The sequence below is a fragment of the Perna viridis genome, chromosome 7, assembly GCF_037379345.1.
Source record: "Perna viridis isolate PV_CMFRI_1.1 ecotype Kerala chromosome 7, ASM3737934v1, whole genome shotgun sequence".
Taxonomy (NCBI): domain Eukaryota; kingdom Metazoa; phylum Mollusca; class Bivalvia; order Mytilida; family Mytilidae; genus Perna; species Perna viridis.
This window is the reverse complement of record NC_142451.1, coordinates 16142656-16160781: the sequence shown is the minus strand read 5'-3', so window position 1 is coordinate 16160781 and position 18126 is coordinate 16142656. Positions and strand designations below refer to the sequence as shown.

Genomic DNA, 18126 nt, shown 5'->3' with positions numbered 1-18126 from the left:
CATGACTCTGAATCACCATTTGGTTTGGTAAGTTCACATGAGTTCACCATATTACTGAGAATAAAATAGTTCCAAAATAAAATAACTCCAAACAAGTCGATGATTCTATGAATTATATATTATATACATGAACAGCAGTGTCTTCAATTAATTCTTGCAAGTTTGAAATATTCAAGTTTCCAAAAAGATGAATTTATGTTCGAGAGTAATCAAGAGAACCAAGGTTATAGCGGTAATCAAAAGAATGTAATCCAGGGACAAAGACCACACATGGAAAACCAACATACGCAACAAAGAACATAAAGTAACTAAAATCATACATACAAAGTAACAAATGCAAATGAGCTACTCGGACTCCACTAAAAACTGGGCGCATGAGTTCACCATATTACTGAGAATAAAATAATACCAAAATAAAATAACTCCAAACAAGTCGATGATTCTATGAATTATATTTTATATACATGAACAAACAGTGTCTTCTATTAATTCTTCAATTAAAAAGTGCAATTAATTCTTGTTCTCACGAGTGTCAAAAACTTAATCAGTCCATGAAAAAAACCCTCATTTTTTCAAATCATCTCAAACTGACATACCACGTACTGACAACAGTAAAGACACCAAGCGTAAGTTGGTTATATGACGTGATTCCTCAAATATTTATTACACAAGAAGTTATTTGACACAATGTCTGTCTTTGTATTGAACAGAGAGAATTTGTCTCTTTTTTCTTTGCATTGAATTTTAATACCTTGTAATGACTAGTTATTTATGTTTTAATTTGAAATGAAACTGTCCCTTGTCAATGGTACTTGTCACATTTTTTTCCTTAAAAATAAAATACCATTTGTTTTTGTTTCTTTGAAACGATCATTAAAGTAATTCGAACACCCCAAATCATATGACCTTTTTAGCGCAAAATAAAATGATCTTATTACATGTACATGTACTCCCTTCTAAGATGGAAAAAATCCGTAACAACAGACCTCATGAAAAGAGAGTATATAAAAAATCAGAGTTGTTAATTGTTAAGTAATTAACTTGAAACAGTGAATACCTACATTTAAATATGGAGGTTTATATTTTGTTTTTCAAGACTAACAATAGACAACCTTTTAATTTACTTCCTAATCTTTTTTGTTCTTACTGTTATTTTAAGTGCTTTGTTTTTGTTTTAACAAACCAAACCATCAGTGTCTCCAATAAATGTGTCTCACAATAACAAAGTATTGTGACGTATTGGCACGATAATGTCGAAGAGTGAAAGTATAACATTTCAATCGTGAAACATCGGAGTACTACACTCTCTCTATATATAAATATCAGATTTACCGAAGCCTTTTGATTTAGTTGGAGTCATTTTCATATTTAGAAAGTTTCCACCCACACCACGTGATTTCACATCGGTTGTCATAGGAGGATCATGGCATGTTCCATCATTCCTGTAAAATGGTTGAGTACAAGTAGTTAACAGTTCTTCTTTAAGTACAAATATGATTACAATATAAGTAGTTCTTAGTTCTTTTCTTTGGTAATGTAAACAACTGTATAATATTCAATGAATATTAAAGCATACCTCTGACATTGAACCATCAACTAATAGCAGTTGTACGGAAAGATAATTGAACATGAAATACTAGTATAAAATTTTACGAAAATTTTAAGTACCAGTCCACATAAAATTCAGACACTGCCAACGGTAAAGTGGTTCATGGTGAAGAAAAACCCAAAAACAAACGATGATTTTTAGTCTACAAATGCTATACTTTCACATAATGATAATTATATCTGCATTTAGATGTGCACCCTCTAGAAAATCATACAGTCATCTCCACTAAAATCAAGAACGATAACTTGCAAAGTGCCAATTTCATGTAAAATCTGAAGAACAGTTCTAGGGCCAGCTGACAGTTCTAGCAGTGAAGCCAGCTCTACTAGTAAACTGTTCTCGTAGAGCCTACACTGCTAGAAATATCAGAAGAGCTGGATCTAGTAGCAGAACAACTGTCAGAAGAGCTGGATCTAGTAGCAGAACAACTGTCAGAAGTGCTGGATCTAGTAGCAGAACAACTGTCAGAAGAACTGGATCTAGTAGCAGAACAACTGTCATAAGAGCTGGATCTAGTAGCAGAACAACTGTCAGAAGAGCTGGATCTAGTAGCAGAACAACTGTCAGAAGTGCTGGATCTAGTAGCAGAACAACTGTCAGAAGAACTGGATCTAGTAGCAGAACAACTGTCAGAAGAGCTGGATCTAGTAGCAGAACAACTGTCATAAGAGCTGGATCTAGTAGCAGAACAACTGTCAGAAGAGCTGGATCTAGTAGCAGAACAACTGTCAGAAGAGCTGGATCTAGTAGCAGAACAACTGTCAGAAGAACTGGATCTAGTAGCAGAACAACTGTCAGAAGAGCTGGATCTAGTAGCAGAACAACTGTCATAAGAGCTGGATCTAGTAGCAGAACAACTGTCAGAATGGCTGGATCTAGTAGCAGAACAACTGACAGAATGGTTGGATCTAGTAGCAGAACTGTCAGAAGAGCTGGATCTAGTAGCAGAACAACTGTCAGAAGAGCTGGCTCTAGTAGCAGAACAACTGTCAGAAGAGCTGGATCTAGTAGCAGAACTGTCAGAATGGCTGGATCTAGTAGCAGAACAACTGATAGAATGGCTGGATCTAGTAGCAGAACAACTGTCAGAAGAGCTGGATCTAGTAGCAGAACAACTGTCAGAATGGCTGGCTTTAGAACTATTCTATGACACTTTTAGAACTGTCATAGATCCGGTTCTTAAGACAGTTTCTCCAAGAGGTTAGAACTGATCTTATCGTTATACATTTTGTATCTTAAAAGCGCAACAACCAAAGGAAAATATAAGACTTGTTACGCGACCAGTAACTGTTTCTGAACAAGAAATAAAACAGCGGGTTTTTGACATACATGAATCACATTTTGTCTGACATTTATAAAGACTGCTACTTTAACAGTTTTATGTATAGGGCTTCCTCCTAGTGCTAAATAGTAAACATGATGAACTTGTTTCTATATCTTTATGATATACCTTGAGCCTGTAATCTGGCAGATTAGGTGTCCATCTTCATCAAGGCTGTATTTCATTGCCCTTGAATTGGGTCTATGATCAACAATACCATACCATATACCTGTTAACTTGGGAAACAAAGACATAGTTAATGGTATACTATGTACAAGTTGGCTGGCTATTCCGATAAAAGAGGGAATATTGTTTTTCAATTGGCGAAAACCACACCTAACTAGCAGCCCCGTGCAGGTCCGAGTGTCAATAAATAGGCCTGCAGCGATGCTAAGGTTGTAAAAGGCGATTTAATAGTGCTCAGAAACTTAGCCGGGCCTAGGCGATCTGCCTACAGAGCAATTGGGTTGTGTGCCTCAGATTGTGGAATGGGGTGCCTCTGGCGTGTTACATGCTGGGGTTGTCAGGCTATAATATGGAAAACTTGACCGAAAACAACAGCTGAAATATCGCTGCTCGGGTGTTAAATCCCAACAATCAATCAATCAATCACCGAACTAGCATACCCAATTTGTATATAAAATTGGTATAGTTAATATTTAATGATGTCATATTAAACCAATGTTTAATGAAATATCAACAAAATCACGTAACGTAATAATAATAGCTGTGGAGAATGTGTTTTTACGTATAAAAACACGCCACTTGTGATAACAATGGATGTTTAAGCATTCGAAGACGAAAAAACTTCAACAAGGACTCGCCAACGAACAAACTTCCACCTTTATCAAGGTACCATATAACAACAAATTATCTCATTACATGTATACGTACCCTTTGTTCATCAACTTCTGCAATGACTGGTATATCATCCATTTTACAGCTTTTAAGTGTAAAACAATGACCTAGTAAACATCAGCAAACATAAAAAATACACATTAAGACAGAAACTAAGGTTAATGAGTTGAACATGTGTTGCATAGTTCATGCCCATCGGTTTCTTTGTTTTCAAATTATCTTCTTTTGTTTTCGTTTACGGTTTGTTCTATCTTTCGTGGCCTTTTTTAATTGTCGTTTGTATAATTCTGTTGTTGTCTTTTTTTCAGTGGGTTAATGCAAATCGAATTCCCTTTTAATTGTTAATGTCGATATTGTCTTTGACAAAGTTAAATTAATGTTTCTATCCTATCCATTGTTTGTAGTTATATAATGCAAACCTGTCACTGTTTGTAGCTGGGATAGGTCTCCGCAAGGTAGTTTCAACTTGTTTTCAAGAACCGAACGTTCTACAGAGTCCAACTTTGCTTTTCTGCTCATAAGTATAACTAGAGTTTCTCTTTTGGTACACGAACCATGAATATCTTCGTCGAAGCATTCATAGAGAAGTGCCGAATTGTAATCGGTGTATATAATTTTTAATGTTCCTGTCAAACAAGTAAAAAATACACATTTATTAACAGCATTTGTAATAAGCTGTTACAAATTTTCAGGTAAAGTATGCGAGCGATAGTCTTTTTGTCAATCACTGAAGCAAAGAGTATAAGCAATTAAAATTTACGTTTCAACGAAACATGTAAAAGTCGCCTGATATTTTCGTAAAATTCTAATATGCAGTTTTTGAGATGTATGAGATTCAAATTTCCGGTGTGAAATTTTTTTTTAAGTTCTGTATCCTTTGAAGAGTAGTTCTAACTTCCTGAAAAGTTTCATCTCAATCGGAAAAGCCCCTTTTGAGAAAAAGGGCGGGACACTTCAGCATTTTTTTATGACAGGAGAATTAAAACAATAATAAGAGGAAGAAGGAATAACGTCACGTGGTCGGCGACTTAAATATCCATATCTTTGTCTATTCTCTGCTTTGTTTTACTAGACCAAGAATATACAATTGTTTAATTTTTATGTGAATAATGACGTATATATATATATGAAAGAGTAATCAAGGGAACCAAGATTATAGCGGTAATCAAAAGAATGTAATCCAGGGACAAAGACCAGACATGGAAAACAGACATACACAACGAAGAACATAAAGTAACTAAAAGCATACATACAAAGTAACAAAAGTAAATGAGCAACTCGGACTCCACTAAAAACTGGGAGTATGACCCGTTGAAACTAGTATTTACAAACAATATACTGTTGTTTATATACTTTTTTAATTTGTCATTATAAATCGCAAGTTGCAGTTGTGCTCCCTCGATTTTTTAAAATAATTTTATAAATTTATAAAGGACTTACTATAAAAGTGTCTGTTGCCAGATTGTGGTGACGTCAAAAACAGTCCATTTCTGTCACTTTTAACATATCTTGTCATTGACACAGATCCTAGTTTTCCACAATCACTGCGTCAAAATTCAAAAAAGCTGATTGAGCAATCAATTTAAACCAAGAAAGATTTTATTTATACCTTGGCAACAATTTTGTGACATTAAGAAAAGTAAGTGAATTATTTATGACAATTTTCTACAAAAATTTATATTAAATTTGTAGGAAATTATTATCTAAAAGTTAAATTCATTCACAAATTACGAAAATGTATTCTTAGCCAATGAATTTTACGTAATATGATCAACCACATACACCAAATTCAGTGTTAGTTATTTTAAGGTAATTTGTAATCATTTGTACAGTGTATGTCACCCGTTAGATCAGTAATGTTTTTTAAACAATGACAGTCTTATGTTGTCACTTGTTATAGCTACATTATTGTGACGCTCATATACTCATCCCGTCATACCATCAAACGACAGGAATGATCGTGAACAGATCGATAATGAAGGTCAACTTTGAAGTTTGTTTGTGCTGATTAAAAATCAAAATAACAGGTGTACCTTTTCAATTTCTAAACGTTTAACACAAAGTAATCAAACGGTAAAGTGGGAATGACGGATACGAAATTGGTATTCTTAAATATCTGACTTAACGGTAAAGTAAACATACCCAAGCAGAAACCCCAAATGCATTTGTATGAAATGGTATTATCAAATAATCATTCCTTAAAAGTTTCATAAAAAATCCCTGAATCCTTGATGAATGTTATTTCTGCCTCATGTTTACTTCCATTTTGATTTTTTTTCATTTAAAATTGTTTTAAGGCTGATTTATCTTAAAGTTTATTTTACATATGTTTTTTTTTTCTTTGAAAACACATCACAAGAATCACTATTATTGTTCTATAATTTTGTTTGTCACATTATTTTTCTATAATTTTGTTTGCCACACTATACAATTTCAAATACCATGTTCCTACCTATGTAAGTAATGATAATATTTAACATTTTACCTTTTTATGTTACTTGCTACTCACCCATCTTTTTCAGCATGTAAATCGACCATCAGTGCATCCCCATCACGTCGAATATTTATGGTTTTAGCTCGGGCACCTTTTGCAGCTATTATATGCCAAATTCCAACCATCTGAAGGACATTGTTTGATAAGTTGTTTGAGTTATTGTTCTTTTGATAGATGAAAACAAAATGCTGTATATTCTAAAAATTAGCAATTAAATTTCTAAGAGGATAACATTTCTAATAGAATCTGTTGAATGAGATAATTTTGTGGTCAATATTTGTTGTTACTTTTATTTTGATATGTGATTGATGTACATTTTATATCACATTTCAGTATTTAAAGTCATGTTGGCCGCGTGACTTGGAGCAGTATACATGAAATGAAAACACATTCCAAATTTTAATATAACATATTATTAAATCGTTTTTTTTTTCAATAATTAACTAATGAAAAGCAATGATGAAAATTTAAAGAAACTCTGATTATTCTTTGGCATATTTATAAACCAGTAGAAAATACACATGCAACTGCAAGCCAGTAATAGAGACTTTTGACTCCTGTTTTGGGAAATTGACTTGTGACGTTGCTTTCTCATGTATACGTTCTTTAAAGAATATATATGAATGACTACTATTCTTTATTCAGTGGCTATGTCGGTTTTTTTTATTTAATTAAGAAGAAACATATTTTATCCTCTTTCCAAAAAAGATTATTACACTGGACATTGAATAAAATGCATGGACTGATATATCGCTATATTTTTTCAGACAATTTCGATTACAGTTAATCACCTGATCTTCATCTACATTACTTTGTACCGGTATGTCCTGTACCTTACACTGTTGGGATGAGTGATCTGGAATGAAATACAAACAGTAAGAATACACTGAAACATTTTTTTAAACACCAAACCATGTTAAATTCAGACACTATGGTAAAGGTGATTCATGGTATACAAAACCCACCGAACTAATGATTTTTTTCGGTCAACATATGAGCCCCGTGCAGGTCCGGGTGTCAAAAGAATAGGCCTGCAGCAGCGCTAAGCTTGTCGTTAAAAAGCGACTAAATAGTGCTCAGGATCCTAGCCGGGGCTAGGGCGCTCTGCCCACAGAGCAACTGGGTTGTGTGCCTTAGGTGGTGGAATGGGGTAACCCTGGCATGTACCATGCGGGGGTCGTTAGGCATAATACGGAAACCTGACCGCAAACCATAGTGGTGCAACGTGTTGGGAAAAATGCCACGTTCCTCGCACGTTAAAGAACCCTTCTATGGTATTCTCCTAGAGTAGGAACCACAGGGCTTCGCCACAGGAGTCTAAATTGCCCGACCCTACCCACCTCTCCCTATTTCCAGTGGCAATCAAAATTCATGTTCATTTAATCATCCATTTCATGTTCATCGCTGACATTGCTGCTTGGGCGTTAAACTCTAACAATCAATCAATCAATCAATCGGTCAACATATGATAATTTTTTGCGTAACGACAGTCCTTTTTGTATTTTGATCTGTACTTTTGAGAAAACCATACATTCATCTCCCACTAAAATCAACCAAATCAAACCAAATCAAGAACGATAACTCTTGCAAAGTGATAATTTTATACACAATCTATATAATTTTTATCTTTAAGCGCAGCAAACCAAATAAAAAAACTAAGACTAATTATGTCTGTTACTGCTTCTGAACAAGAAATAAAAGGAATATTGGTCGGTTTATAACATGCATGAATCACTTCCCATCTGATTTTTAAGGGCTGTTACTTAAAAGTACTGTCATATCTAGAATTGGGTATCGGAATAGATTTCCAAAAGATTTCTTAGAATTGTCATAAATCGTTTCATGGTAGTGATATGCGTCTAATGTGGCGGGAGTCAAAATTGTAGATCTATCGTCGCTGTTGGCTAGCCTACTCGAAGGTGATAAAGGAAAGTAGCTAAAATGCTAATCTTGCCCTGCCGTTACAAAGCCTTTACACAACCAGGACTCCTTCAATTCCTCTCGGGGCGATGCACTTCAACAGGGATCTAGTCTCTCAAGCTGAATTGAAGGGGATCTCGGAGCAACAAGGCTCCTAGTGAAGCGGTGTGTAGGCCCAACGGGGTGTGGACATGCACTAGCACTTATCAACCTTGCCTCAGCTATGGGTCAAATAGCCGTTTGGAAGGGAGTCGTGAGTTTTGGATGACAACCTATCTAGGAGATGACAACTCTGATATTAAACACAATGGCTAGATGAGAGTCATTAGCTTTGGACGGCAATTCATCTAGTGGATGGACAAATTGAATAAAAATCCCTGGACCTCCGGACCGGGGATTAGGCACCGGGTTAATCAACTTGTCTTGTAAAAAAGATGCGATTACAGAAACTACTACAGATGTTATTCGCGATTGCCCTTTGTGGCTGGAGCTGATATTATGTAAACTGCGACTAAAGGCCGTCATGCAAAACATGACTTTTTACAAACTGAGGCCACTGTTTTCGCCAATATCAGTCGTTAAGGTTGCCCAGTGGAATGTCCGTACCATATACGAGAAAAGAAGATGCGCAAAAGAAATGAGAATTGACAACATAGATATGTTAGGCATTAGTGAAGCCACATGGAACCAAAGTGGAGTGATAGCACTTAATACAGGTGCTATATTTTGGCAATGGAAATGAAAATGATCGACACACAAAGACAGCAGATATAATGCTATCCAAAAAAGCAAAGAGCAGAGTAATAGAACGGAAACCAATCTGTTAAAGAATATTGTGGGTACGACTAAAAGCAAAATTTTAAAATATTTCCACATTCAGTGTTATGCAACAACTAATAATGCTGATGAGGAGGAATGTGACAAATTTTATGAGAAGCTGCAGCATACGTTGTACAACATCCCAAAGAGAGATATTAAAATAGACATAGAAGACGTGAATGCTAAGATCGGACAGACAGAATAATGAGAAAGCATGGGGTAGGGGAGGTGAATGAAAAAGGATTCAGATTGGTGGGGTTTCGTGAAGCAAAGGAATTGGTGATTGGAGGAAGCCTTTTCCCTCACAAACATTCACGAACATGAAATCCCCCAGATGGAGTAACAAAAATCTCAACAGACTACATCATGACAAACCAAAGCTTGAGAAGTACACAACAACATGTCAGAGTTATGAGAGGAGATGATGTGAACTCATCACATGACATTAGCAAAAGTGAAAATCAAACTTGCTAAGGAAAGGAAAACTGAGACTAACAGGGTGAAGTATAACGCAGCTAAACATAAAAAAACTTTCATGACAAAGATATATTCCAAATAGAACTGAGGAATAGATGTGCTGCATTGTAAAGCGAGGACCAGGAACTAAATATTGTCAGAGAATGAACAGCTGGATGGGATATATGTGAAAAAATTCTAGGAAAGAAAACCAACAAAAAGAATGGATGTCTGATACTAGCTGGCAGAAGATGGAAGACAAGCATAATTTTATAAGAAGAAGTCAACATCGCTAAAAAGGCCACAAAAGAACGAAACACGTGCTAAACACTAAGCAATGGATACAGAATTTTAAAAAATCTAGCAGGAAGGACAAATGAAAATATTTTAATGACCTTGCTTCGGCAGCAGAAACAGCCGCATACATGGGTGATAAAAAGACACTTTTCAACATCACAAAAGCCTTTAGTAGACATAGAACATTAAGGTCTAAACCAAGAAAAGACAAAAATGACAAGGTACTTACCAAGCTAAATGAACAGATGGGAGACCTGAACTTTGTAAAATGGAGAATAAGTGATCTGTGACTTTCAATTAAAATTGCTGAAAAATATCTAGGAAGCCAAATACCAATCGAATTGAAAAAAAGTTCCTTATTAAATTGCAAGAAAAGGAGTTCTATGCTGTTGCGAGAATAGGAGAGTGTAAAGAACTTCATTATATTATTTTCATTTTTGCAATCACTAATTTATTATTTTGCCCATAGTTTGAAATACATGATGTAGTTCACAAATATCTTGGCATTTTTTTAAGGTAAGTAATACCCGCTCAATGATTCTCCCGCCAAACAGGTGCGTATACGCACGGGTGATTTATACAGGTAAAACGGTTAGGCAGAGCACATTTAGATTTTGAAGTGACTGGACGTGTTGTGTCCAAGTTTGCAATTCACATATCTGGTGAGGTCTCAGAATTGTCAGTACAGGACATGGAGTTTCACAGGAAAATATGTTTAATCTGCTCAGGTAAGCGTTTTATTTCTGTTTGTGACCGTGTAGATATTTCTGTCGCATGACGTGTCGTACAGGCCTTTAGTTTAAATTCTCACGTTGCGGGTCCGTTTATCGTTTAAATTCCATTTTTGAGTGAACATTTAATTATTTTGGGTTAATTTATTTGTTTCAGGGTTTTTTCCTATCCAGTTTTGTGCTCCATTTTGAAGGAAACAACGTAAATATTGTCAAATGCTATCGTCCTAGTTTTTGACACAGATCTACCTAAATACCGTATATTAATGTCAGTTTTGTACGGTGAACAACGACCCATATTTCCGTAATTTAGCGGATGGTGCAATATTGATAGTTGGTGTTAATTTAGCTGGGATGTTGCATTAATATATCCTACAGTTCCACTTGTTACACAGTGAAATTTGCTGAAATTAGTTTACCGTCGGTGTATATGGTGAAATGTTGAAATATTGTGTGGACGTTCAGCACAAGCATTGTGTTAATTATTTCTGAAATTTATATTGGCCGAAAAGTGTGCATTGGTCAATTTAAATGATAAATTTGGTTGATTTATATGAGAAATGAACATTATAGTGTGCCATGAGAATCAGAAATGAATATATATTGAAATGGTGAAATTTAGTTTGAATTTATATTGAAAGTCTACAGAAATCGTTGCGTCCTAGATCTTGACCGTCGATTATGGTGTACCATAGGAGCTATGGTGAGAGATTATGATTGCATAGATCTATCAGATTTTACTACACTAACTTTTAGTCTGTTTACTGTGTGTGAACTGTGACTTTTGTTTGCTTACATACTTTCATTTGCATGCCCATTTATTTATGTTCATTTGCATGTTGTATATATATGTTTAGTTTTGTTTGATTTGTTCAGTTTATTTAGTTTTAGTAAAATATTTTTTAAATTTTTTCTCTATGAATGCTTGCCAACTTACAATCCGACTATCCTACGTCTTTACAGAGAGGTATAACTCTTCTGCAAGTTTCGTGTAAGACAATATGTACAGTGCTACTAAACAGAATGAAAGAGGCTATAGACAAAGTTCTCTGCTATGAACAAGCAGAATTCAGATCAAATAAAAGCTGCCCTGACCAAATTGCGACTCTAAGAATAATCCTTGAACAATCAAGGACTTGGCAGTCTTAACTGTATATAAGCTTCATAGTCTTTGAAATAGCCTTTGACACAACGGCATACTATACTAAAGATCGTGAACATTATCAAAACTGCATATGATGATTTTTCAGTGCAGGTAATACATGAAGCAACGCTCATTGACCCTTTTCATGTTGAAACCGGTGTAAAACAAGGATATTTACTCTCGTCCACACTATTCTTAATTGTCATCGATTGGATAACAAAGCAGGCATTTGATAAAACATAGAGGAGTTCAATGGACCATGATTAGGAGGTTAGAATGACCTCGCCCTACTTTCCCACCAGATCAAGGACATAAGAGAGAGAACAAACAAAATGAACGATCTAGGAAAGAAAATAGGACTTAAAATTAACAACAAAAACAACGAAGATAATGAAGACCAAGCTAAAAACGAAGGAGCCGTGACAATTAGACAAAGAGAGGAACTGGAAAAGTGGGGAAATTCACATACTTAGGAAGTGTCATAAGTAAGACTGGTAACACAGACGAAGACATCAATTCCAGAATATGCAAAGCCCTTCAATCCTTCGCAATTCTGAAACCAGTGTGGAAATCAAATTTGCTTTGCATATTATAAAAATTAGAATATTTAATAGCAAAGTTAAACCCGTTCTCTTCTATGGATGTGAGACCTGGAGACTTAAAGTAGGACTATTTCACAAAATCCAGGTATTTACCAAAAAAGTACCAAAGATACATTTGTACATTTTGCCGGCCAAGAAAAATTACCAACGAGCGACTACTAGAGCGTACTAAACAGGTAACAGCAGATATCCAGATAAAAAGACGAGCATGGATTTGTCACACCTGGAGAAAACATCAGACCAGTATCACCAGATAGGTGTAGAACTGGAATCCACAAGGATATGGGAAACAAGGGCGACCTTTGCACAGCTGGAAGAAATCCTGGCGGAAAGAATTACAGCAGACTGATAAGACCTGGAATGAGGCAACAAAAAACAGCCCAAAACAGAGTGAGATGGAAAAAGAAGGGAACTAAGTTAAGAATGTTTCAAACTGTTCTGGAGAAAAATATGTCCTAAGGATGTTGTAAAGCGTTCTTAACTAGAATCGTTTAGAGTTTTACTTTCAGCAATGGTTCTACAAAAGACATGTAAGCCTAGAACGGTCAGAAATATTATTTTTGTAGGGGGTTAAAAAAGTCACACCTGAGAAACGAAAGGAATTGTTCCAGGCCCTTCCGCCCCGTGCATGTCCGGGTGTCAAAAGAATAGGCCTGCAGCAGCGCTAAGCTTGTCGTAAAAGGCGACTTAATAGTATTCAGAGCCCTAGCCGGAGGCTAGGGCGCTCTGCCCACAGAGCAACTGGGTTGTGTGCCCCAGGTGGTGGAATGGGGTACCCATGGCATGTTACATGCTGGGGTTGTCAGGCTATAATACGGAAAGCCTGGCCGCAAACCATAGTGGTGCACCGTGTTGGGTAAGATGTCACGTTCCTCGCACGTTAAAGAACCCTACTATATTATTCGATAGGAGTAGGAACCTTTGCGCTCCGCTACAGGAGGCTTAATTGCCCGACCCTACCCATCCCTTCCTTTTTCTAGTGGCAATCAAAATTTGTCGACCCTTTTATCCTTGTGTCCCATCACATTTTTTATTTCATCATCATTTCATATTCATTTTATCATTCATTTCATGTTCATCGCCTGAATATAGCTGTAATATTGCTGCTCGGGCATTAAACCTCAACAATCAATCCAGGCCCTTCCACTAGTGTTATTATTCGTTCTGTATTTTGTCAGCAACTACTGTCCAAAGTAATGCCCGTATATTTGTGTTTTTTTTTAATCGAATACGTTTAAACAAACTAAATTGCAATATTTTCCTTTTATATTTTTAAATGTATATTTTGGTTTTATGCGGTTGGATTACATTATTTCTTCGTGCATTGACAACTAACTTACAAGTTCTTCCTCTAACCCAGGCACTGCAGTCAACTATATAAATTAAATAACAAAAAATATATATTAATACAAATGCGTCAATTAGATATGATTGGTCAGGTTTTGTGCTCCACTGTGTGTGTGTGTGTGTGTGTGTGTGTGTGTGTGTGTGTGTGTGTGTGTGTGTGTGTGTGTGTGTGTGTGTGTGTGTGTTAATCTTTACCGATAGGAGAGAGTATCATTCAATTACTTAATTTCAGAGGTTCGGACTGGATAGATTTTGTCTATCATCTCATATACCATTTTTTGTTTTGTGACTGTGACGTCATCAACCTGTTTAGATGATCTACTTTAAATTCTCAAATATGATACTAAAATTAAATTATAAGGCATGATTGCTGTGTTTTCTGTCTATTTGAAATAATTCTAATGCCTGTGATGATCACTAGATCATAAAACGCCCCGTAGTTTATTTAATGTCCATCACGTGGGTTATAGACAAAAACATAAAACAGTTACAAGGATTGTCACACAAGAAACTGGATGGCACCATCTTATTGAACACTAGTTCTTTTTGTTACATTTTTGCTTTATTATTGTTTTAAATGAGCATAGTCTTGTTATTTTCCTGCATTTGTTATATTAAAATATACTTACCAAATATGCTTATATCTTAACACAAGGGCTTTAAAAAGTTGGGTATAGAAAAAGGAAAGATTGAACCACCATACATGACCACTCTTGTGATTACTTAAGGAGGAGGCAGAACTAAAGTAAGGGACATAACTCATGAAATCTGTGATATGTTAGTATCAAATTCAATTTCACTAATGTCTTTCGAGCTTTTATTTGAAACGCAATGAAATCAGTCCAACTTACTTTGATGCTTACGTGAGATTGATGTAAAATGCTGAATACAAACGTTCCAATGATTTGTAAGAGTTGTGTCCCTTACCCTAGGTCTACCTCCTTAAATAATTGTGAAATATGTCATTGAAATATTAATTCTTCAAACTTAATTTATAAAAAAAATAAACCATGAGTAAAATGAAGAATTTTTGATTACTTTTTCTTAAACAGAAAATTCAGTCTACCGTATAGGAAATTTTACTACCATGATGTTCTGTTCTTTGCATGTATTCTGGAGACAAGCACAAAGAGGGGTACTTTGCCAATATCCGGTTATATGTTCCGTCGTCTATCGTCGGTAGTCGTCCGTAAATACTGGCTTCAGCATATAGACAGTTCCTATTGCTGTCAGTTGCGAAGCAACCATAATGTACTGAATAAGTTCCATCGTAGTATACTATTTTAAAGTTCACTTTGAAAGAAAAACAAAAGTTATTAGAGGTAATTTTTGAAGTAAAACACAAGTTTATATGCAAGACATTGCTTTTAGCAAGCTGAAGAAATTAACCGTCGATTATGCAAGGAATAGTGAATTGCTAGAAAAAAAATAAAATAGTTATTTCGTTTCATATAAAGATTGCATTACTTTAGAAAGTAATTAAGTAGCACTACAGCTAAGAATCGTGCAAAATGTTACTCATGGTTGGAAAGCCTACATATTTTTATATTTGAGATATTGTGTAAAATACAATACTTAACAGAAATTAGCATGAGGATTTTCATATAAACCTTGTTCGTGGATATAAAAGTTATATAAAATGTACTGTGTAATTCAAAATTATTATAATAAATGAGACAACTACGTAAATGACAATAAAATGCAATAGAAACTATTGGATTTTCAATACGGATTATCTCCAAAGAGCAAACAGATTGGAATGAATGATTACATATTCCAACATAAAGAGTTATAAAACAACTTTACAACAAAACTAAAAACGTGTAGCCTTTTGGGGGGTAAATCGCTCATTACAGAATTTTCATGACTCTTACAAAGACTGCTACTTAATAAGACCATCAACTCCCATATAAACTTTGGGATCGCCAAAAGAAATACTAGACAGAAAACCTGTCTGTTTTCTAAACTAATGGTATTAACTTCCCATGGTGATTTACAAGGTATAGGTAATGAGAATTGAAACTGCGTATTGGGGAATGGTGAATGTGCAGATGTTGAAGATTTTGAATGGGGATTAGGGATGCCTTTTTTAAAAATAGTTATTACAGTCAAAATATCAAAATTGGTTTTATTAGAAACACTAATTATGATAATATCGTTGGTTTGATTAGAAACACTAATTATGATAATATCGTTGGTTTGAGTAGAAACACTAATTATGATAATATCATTGCTTTTATTAGAAACACTAATTATGATAAAATCGTTGGTCTATTTAGAAACACTAATTATGATAATATCATTGCTTTTATTAGAAACACTAATTATGATAATATCGTTGGTTTGATTAGAAACACTAATTATGATAATATCGTTGGTTTGAGTAGAAACACTAATTATGATAATATCATTGCTTTTATTAGAAACACTAATTATGATAAAATCGTTGGTCTGTTTAGAAACACTAATTATGATAATATCATTGCTTTTATTAGAAACACTAATTATGATAATATCATTGGTTTGATTAGAAACACTAATTATGATAAAATCGTTGGTCTGTTTAGAAACACTAATTATGATAATATCATTGGTTTGATTAGAAACACTAAGGATGATCACGTGACTATAATGGTGAATGGCAGAGGAAATTTGCCGTCCTGTCAAAAATGTGAATTTATGTGTGTGAAATGCCCAAGAAAGGCATAAAAAGGACAAAACAACAAAATATCAGTGACAATAGTGTATCAAATGACTCTCAAGATCAAAATAATTCACGGAAGAAGTCAAAAAAGAAGAAAAAGTGTATCGACAGGTGATCATACAGGTGTAATTAAAAACGTAAACAAACCCACTGACACTACTCAATATGAACAGTGTACCGATTATTTGAACTTTACATCTATAAACAATAATAGTCAACTGGACACATACAATTTATCACAATACAGTCCATTTCCTAACAATATGTTCCCGATGCAAAGCCAGCAATTTTGTTCCACTCCAAATAACGGAATGATGACCCCCACAATGTCCATGCCTATGCCTATGCAACATGTATCACCGCCAGTTCAGCCCCCTCAATCAAACTTTCAAAGCAAACCCCCTTGGGTAGATGAACTTTTTCGGAGAATGGACACTTTTGAAACGAAATTGAATAAGATTAATGAAATCGACGCAATAGTCACAAAATTAAATGAAAAGGTTTCAAGACTTGAAAAAAAGAATGCCAAAGAACTGAAGGGAACAAACTTTGGTATCTCTGAACAGCTTCCCATTGAAATACAAAAGCGCAGACGTGAAAAGCTACCTTTGCTCAAGCAACTGAGAGACAGGGAAATAAAAGCTTACTTTGTGAGAGACAAAATTTATGTCGGAGGTAAAGAGTATACAGAATAGGGTGTGTGCAGGGACCAATCTATTAACTTGAAATGTTTATCATGGAATACACATGGACTGCTATCTATTTATGAAGACAATAATTTTTTGAATTTAGTAAACAATTTTGATATCTTATTTTTGAGTGAAACATGGTTGAAAAATACCAATGAAATTGATAATGAGGTTGATGGTGATGTTGATATAAAAATTGAAGGTTTTGAAAAACTTGTAATTTTAAATAGAGATTTTAATATTGGTACTAGAAACGAGGGTGGCATTGCCATATTTTGTAGGGATTTTTTTAGTAGAGGGTATTAAGGTTGAAAAACAAATGAAGTGTGGTATTGTTGTTGTTAGATTTTGTCGTGACTTTTTCCATTTAGATAAAGATATTATTATATGTTTTTCATACATTCCCCATGAGCGCTCAAATTATCATGAAATCTCCAATATGGACTTTCACGATAGTATCGAAAAAAAATGTTTTAGAGTATAGTGATATTAACTCAGTTTTTGTTTGTGGTGACCTGAATAGTCGAGTTGGAAATGTTAGTGATATATTAGCGAAAGACAATCTAGACAGATTCGTTCCAAGTGCAGAACATTTGGAAAACCCCATAATCCCGAAGCGAAAATCGTTAGACAATATAACAAATGCATTCGGTCGTAAACTTATACAGATGTGTTATAATACTGGGCTTACGATAGCTAACGGTAGACTAGGAAATGACACGACCGGAAGGTTTACATTTTGTTCAAACCGAGGTAGAAGCGTAAATGACTATTTGTTATTATCATCAGAAAACTACTATCTTATTTCGTACTTCGATGTTTTAGATTTTTCAGAACTATCTGACCACGCACCTTTACGTTTTGAGTTTGATTTTGATAATGTACAGCCTAGAAATGTGACACCAACTGTACGTAAACATTTGAAATGGGATGTCAATAAAACTCATGTGTTTGTTGAGAGAATTCAGACGCAAATAGATTCTTTGTATGAATTAGTAGATAATATCTCAAACATAGACGAAATGAATAATGCTGTGAAGGAAATTACTGAAATATTGTATGATAATGCATTCAAAGTCTTTGGTCGATCAATTCTGATTCGTGATAATTGTTTTACAGATAGACCGGACAATGA

At 34.8% G+C, this 18126-nt stretch overlaps 1 protein-coding gene and 1 pseudogene across 1 annotated transcript in view; one reads left to right on the top strand and one right to left on the bottom strand.

The window, feature by feature from the left end:
• The window catches only part of LOC148611539 (uncharacterized), a 33972-nt gene that overhangs the window by 3228 nt on the left and 12618 nt on the right, over positions 1 to 18126 (bottom strand). Inside the window, exons 14-22 of the mRNA XM_088592189.1 lie at positions 14685 to 14891; positions 13592 to 13624; positions 7074 to 7138; positions 6298 to 6407; positions 5229 to 5332; positions 4208 to 4414; positions 3825 to 3895; positions 3060 to 3166; positions 1333 to 1442 (exon numbers count right to left, since the gene is read on the bottom strand). Of these exons, the coding sequence (XP_088448315.1) occupies positions 1333 to 1442; positions 3060 to 3166; positions 3825 to 3895; positions 4208 to 4414; positions 5229 to 5332; positions 6298 to 6407; positions 7074 to 7138; positions 13592 to 13624; positions 14685 to 14891 (1014 nt within the window). The remainder of the gene's footprint in view (positions 1 to 1332; positions 1443 to 3059; positions 3167 to 3824; positions 3896 to 4207; positions 4415 to 5228; positions 5333 to 6297; positions 6408 to 7073; positions 7139 to 13591; positions 13625 to 14684; positions 14892 to 18126) is intronic.
• LOC148611541 (uncharacterized) lies at positions 16208 to 17126 on the top strand (annotated as a pseudogene).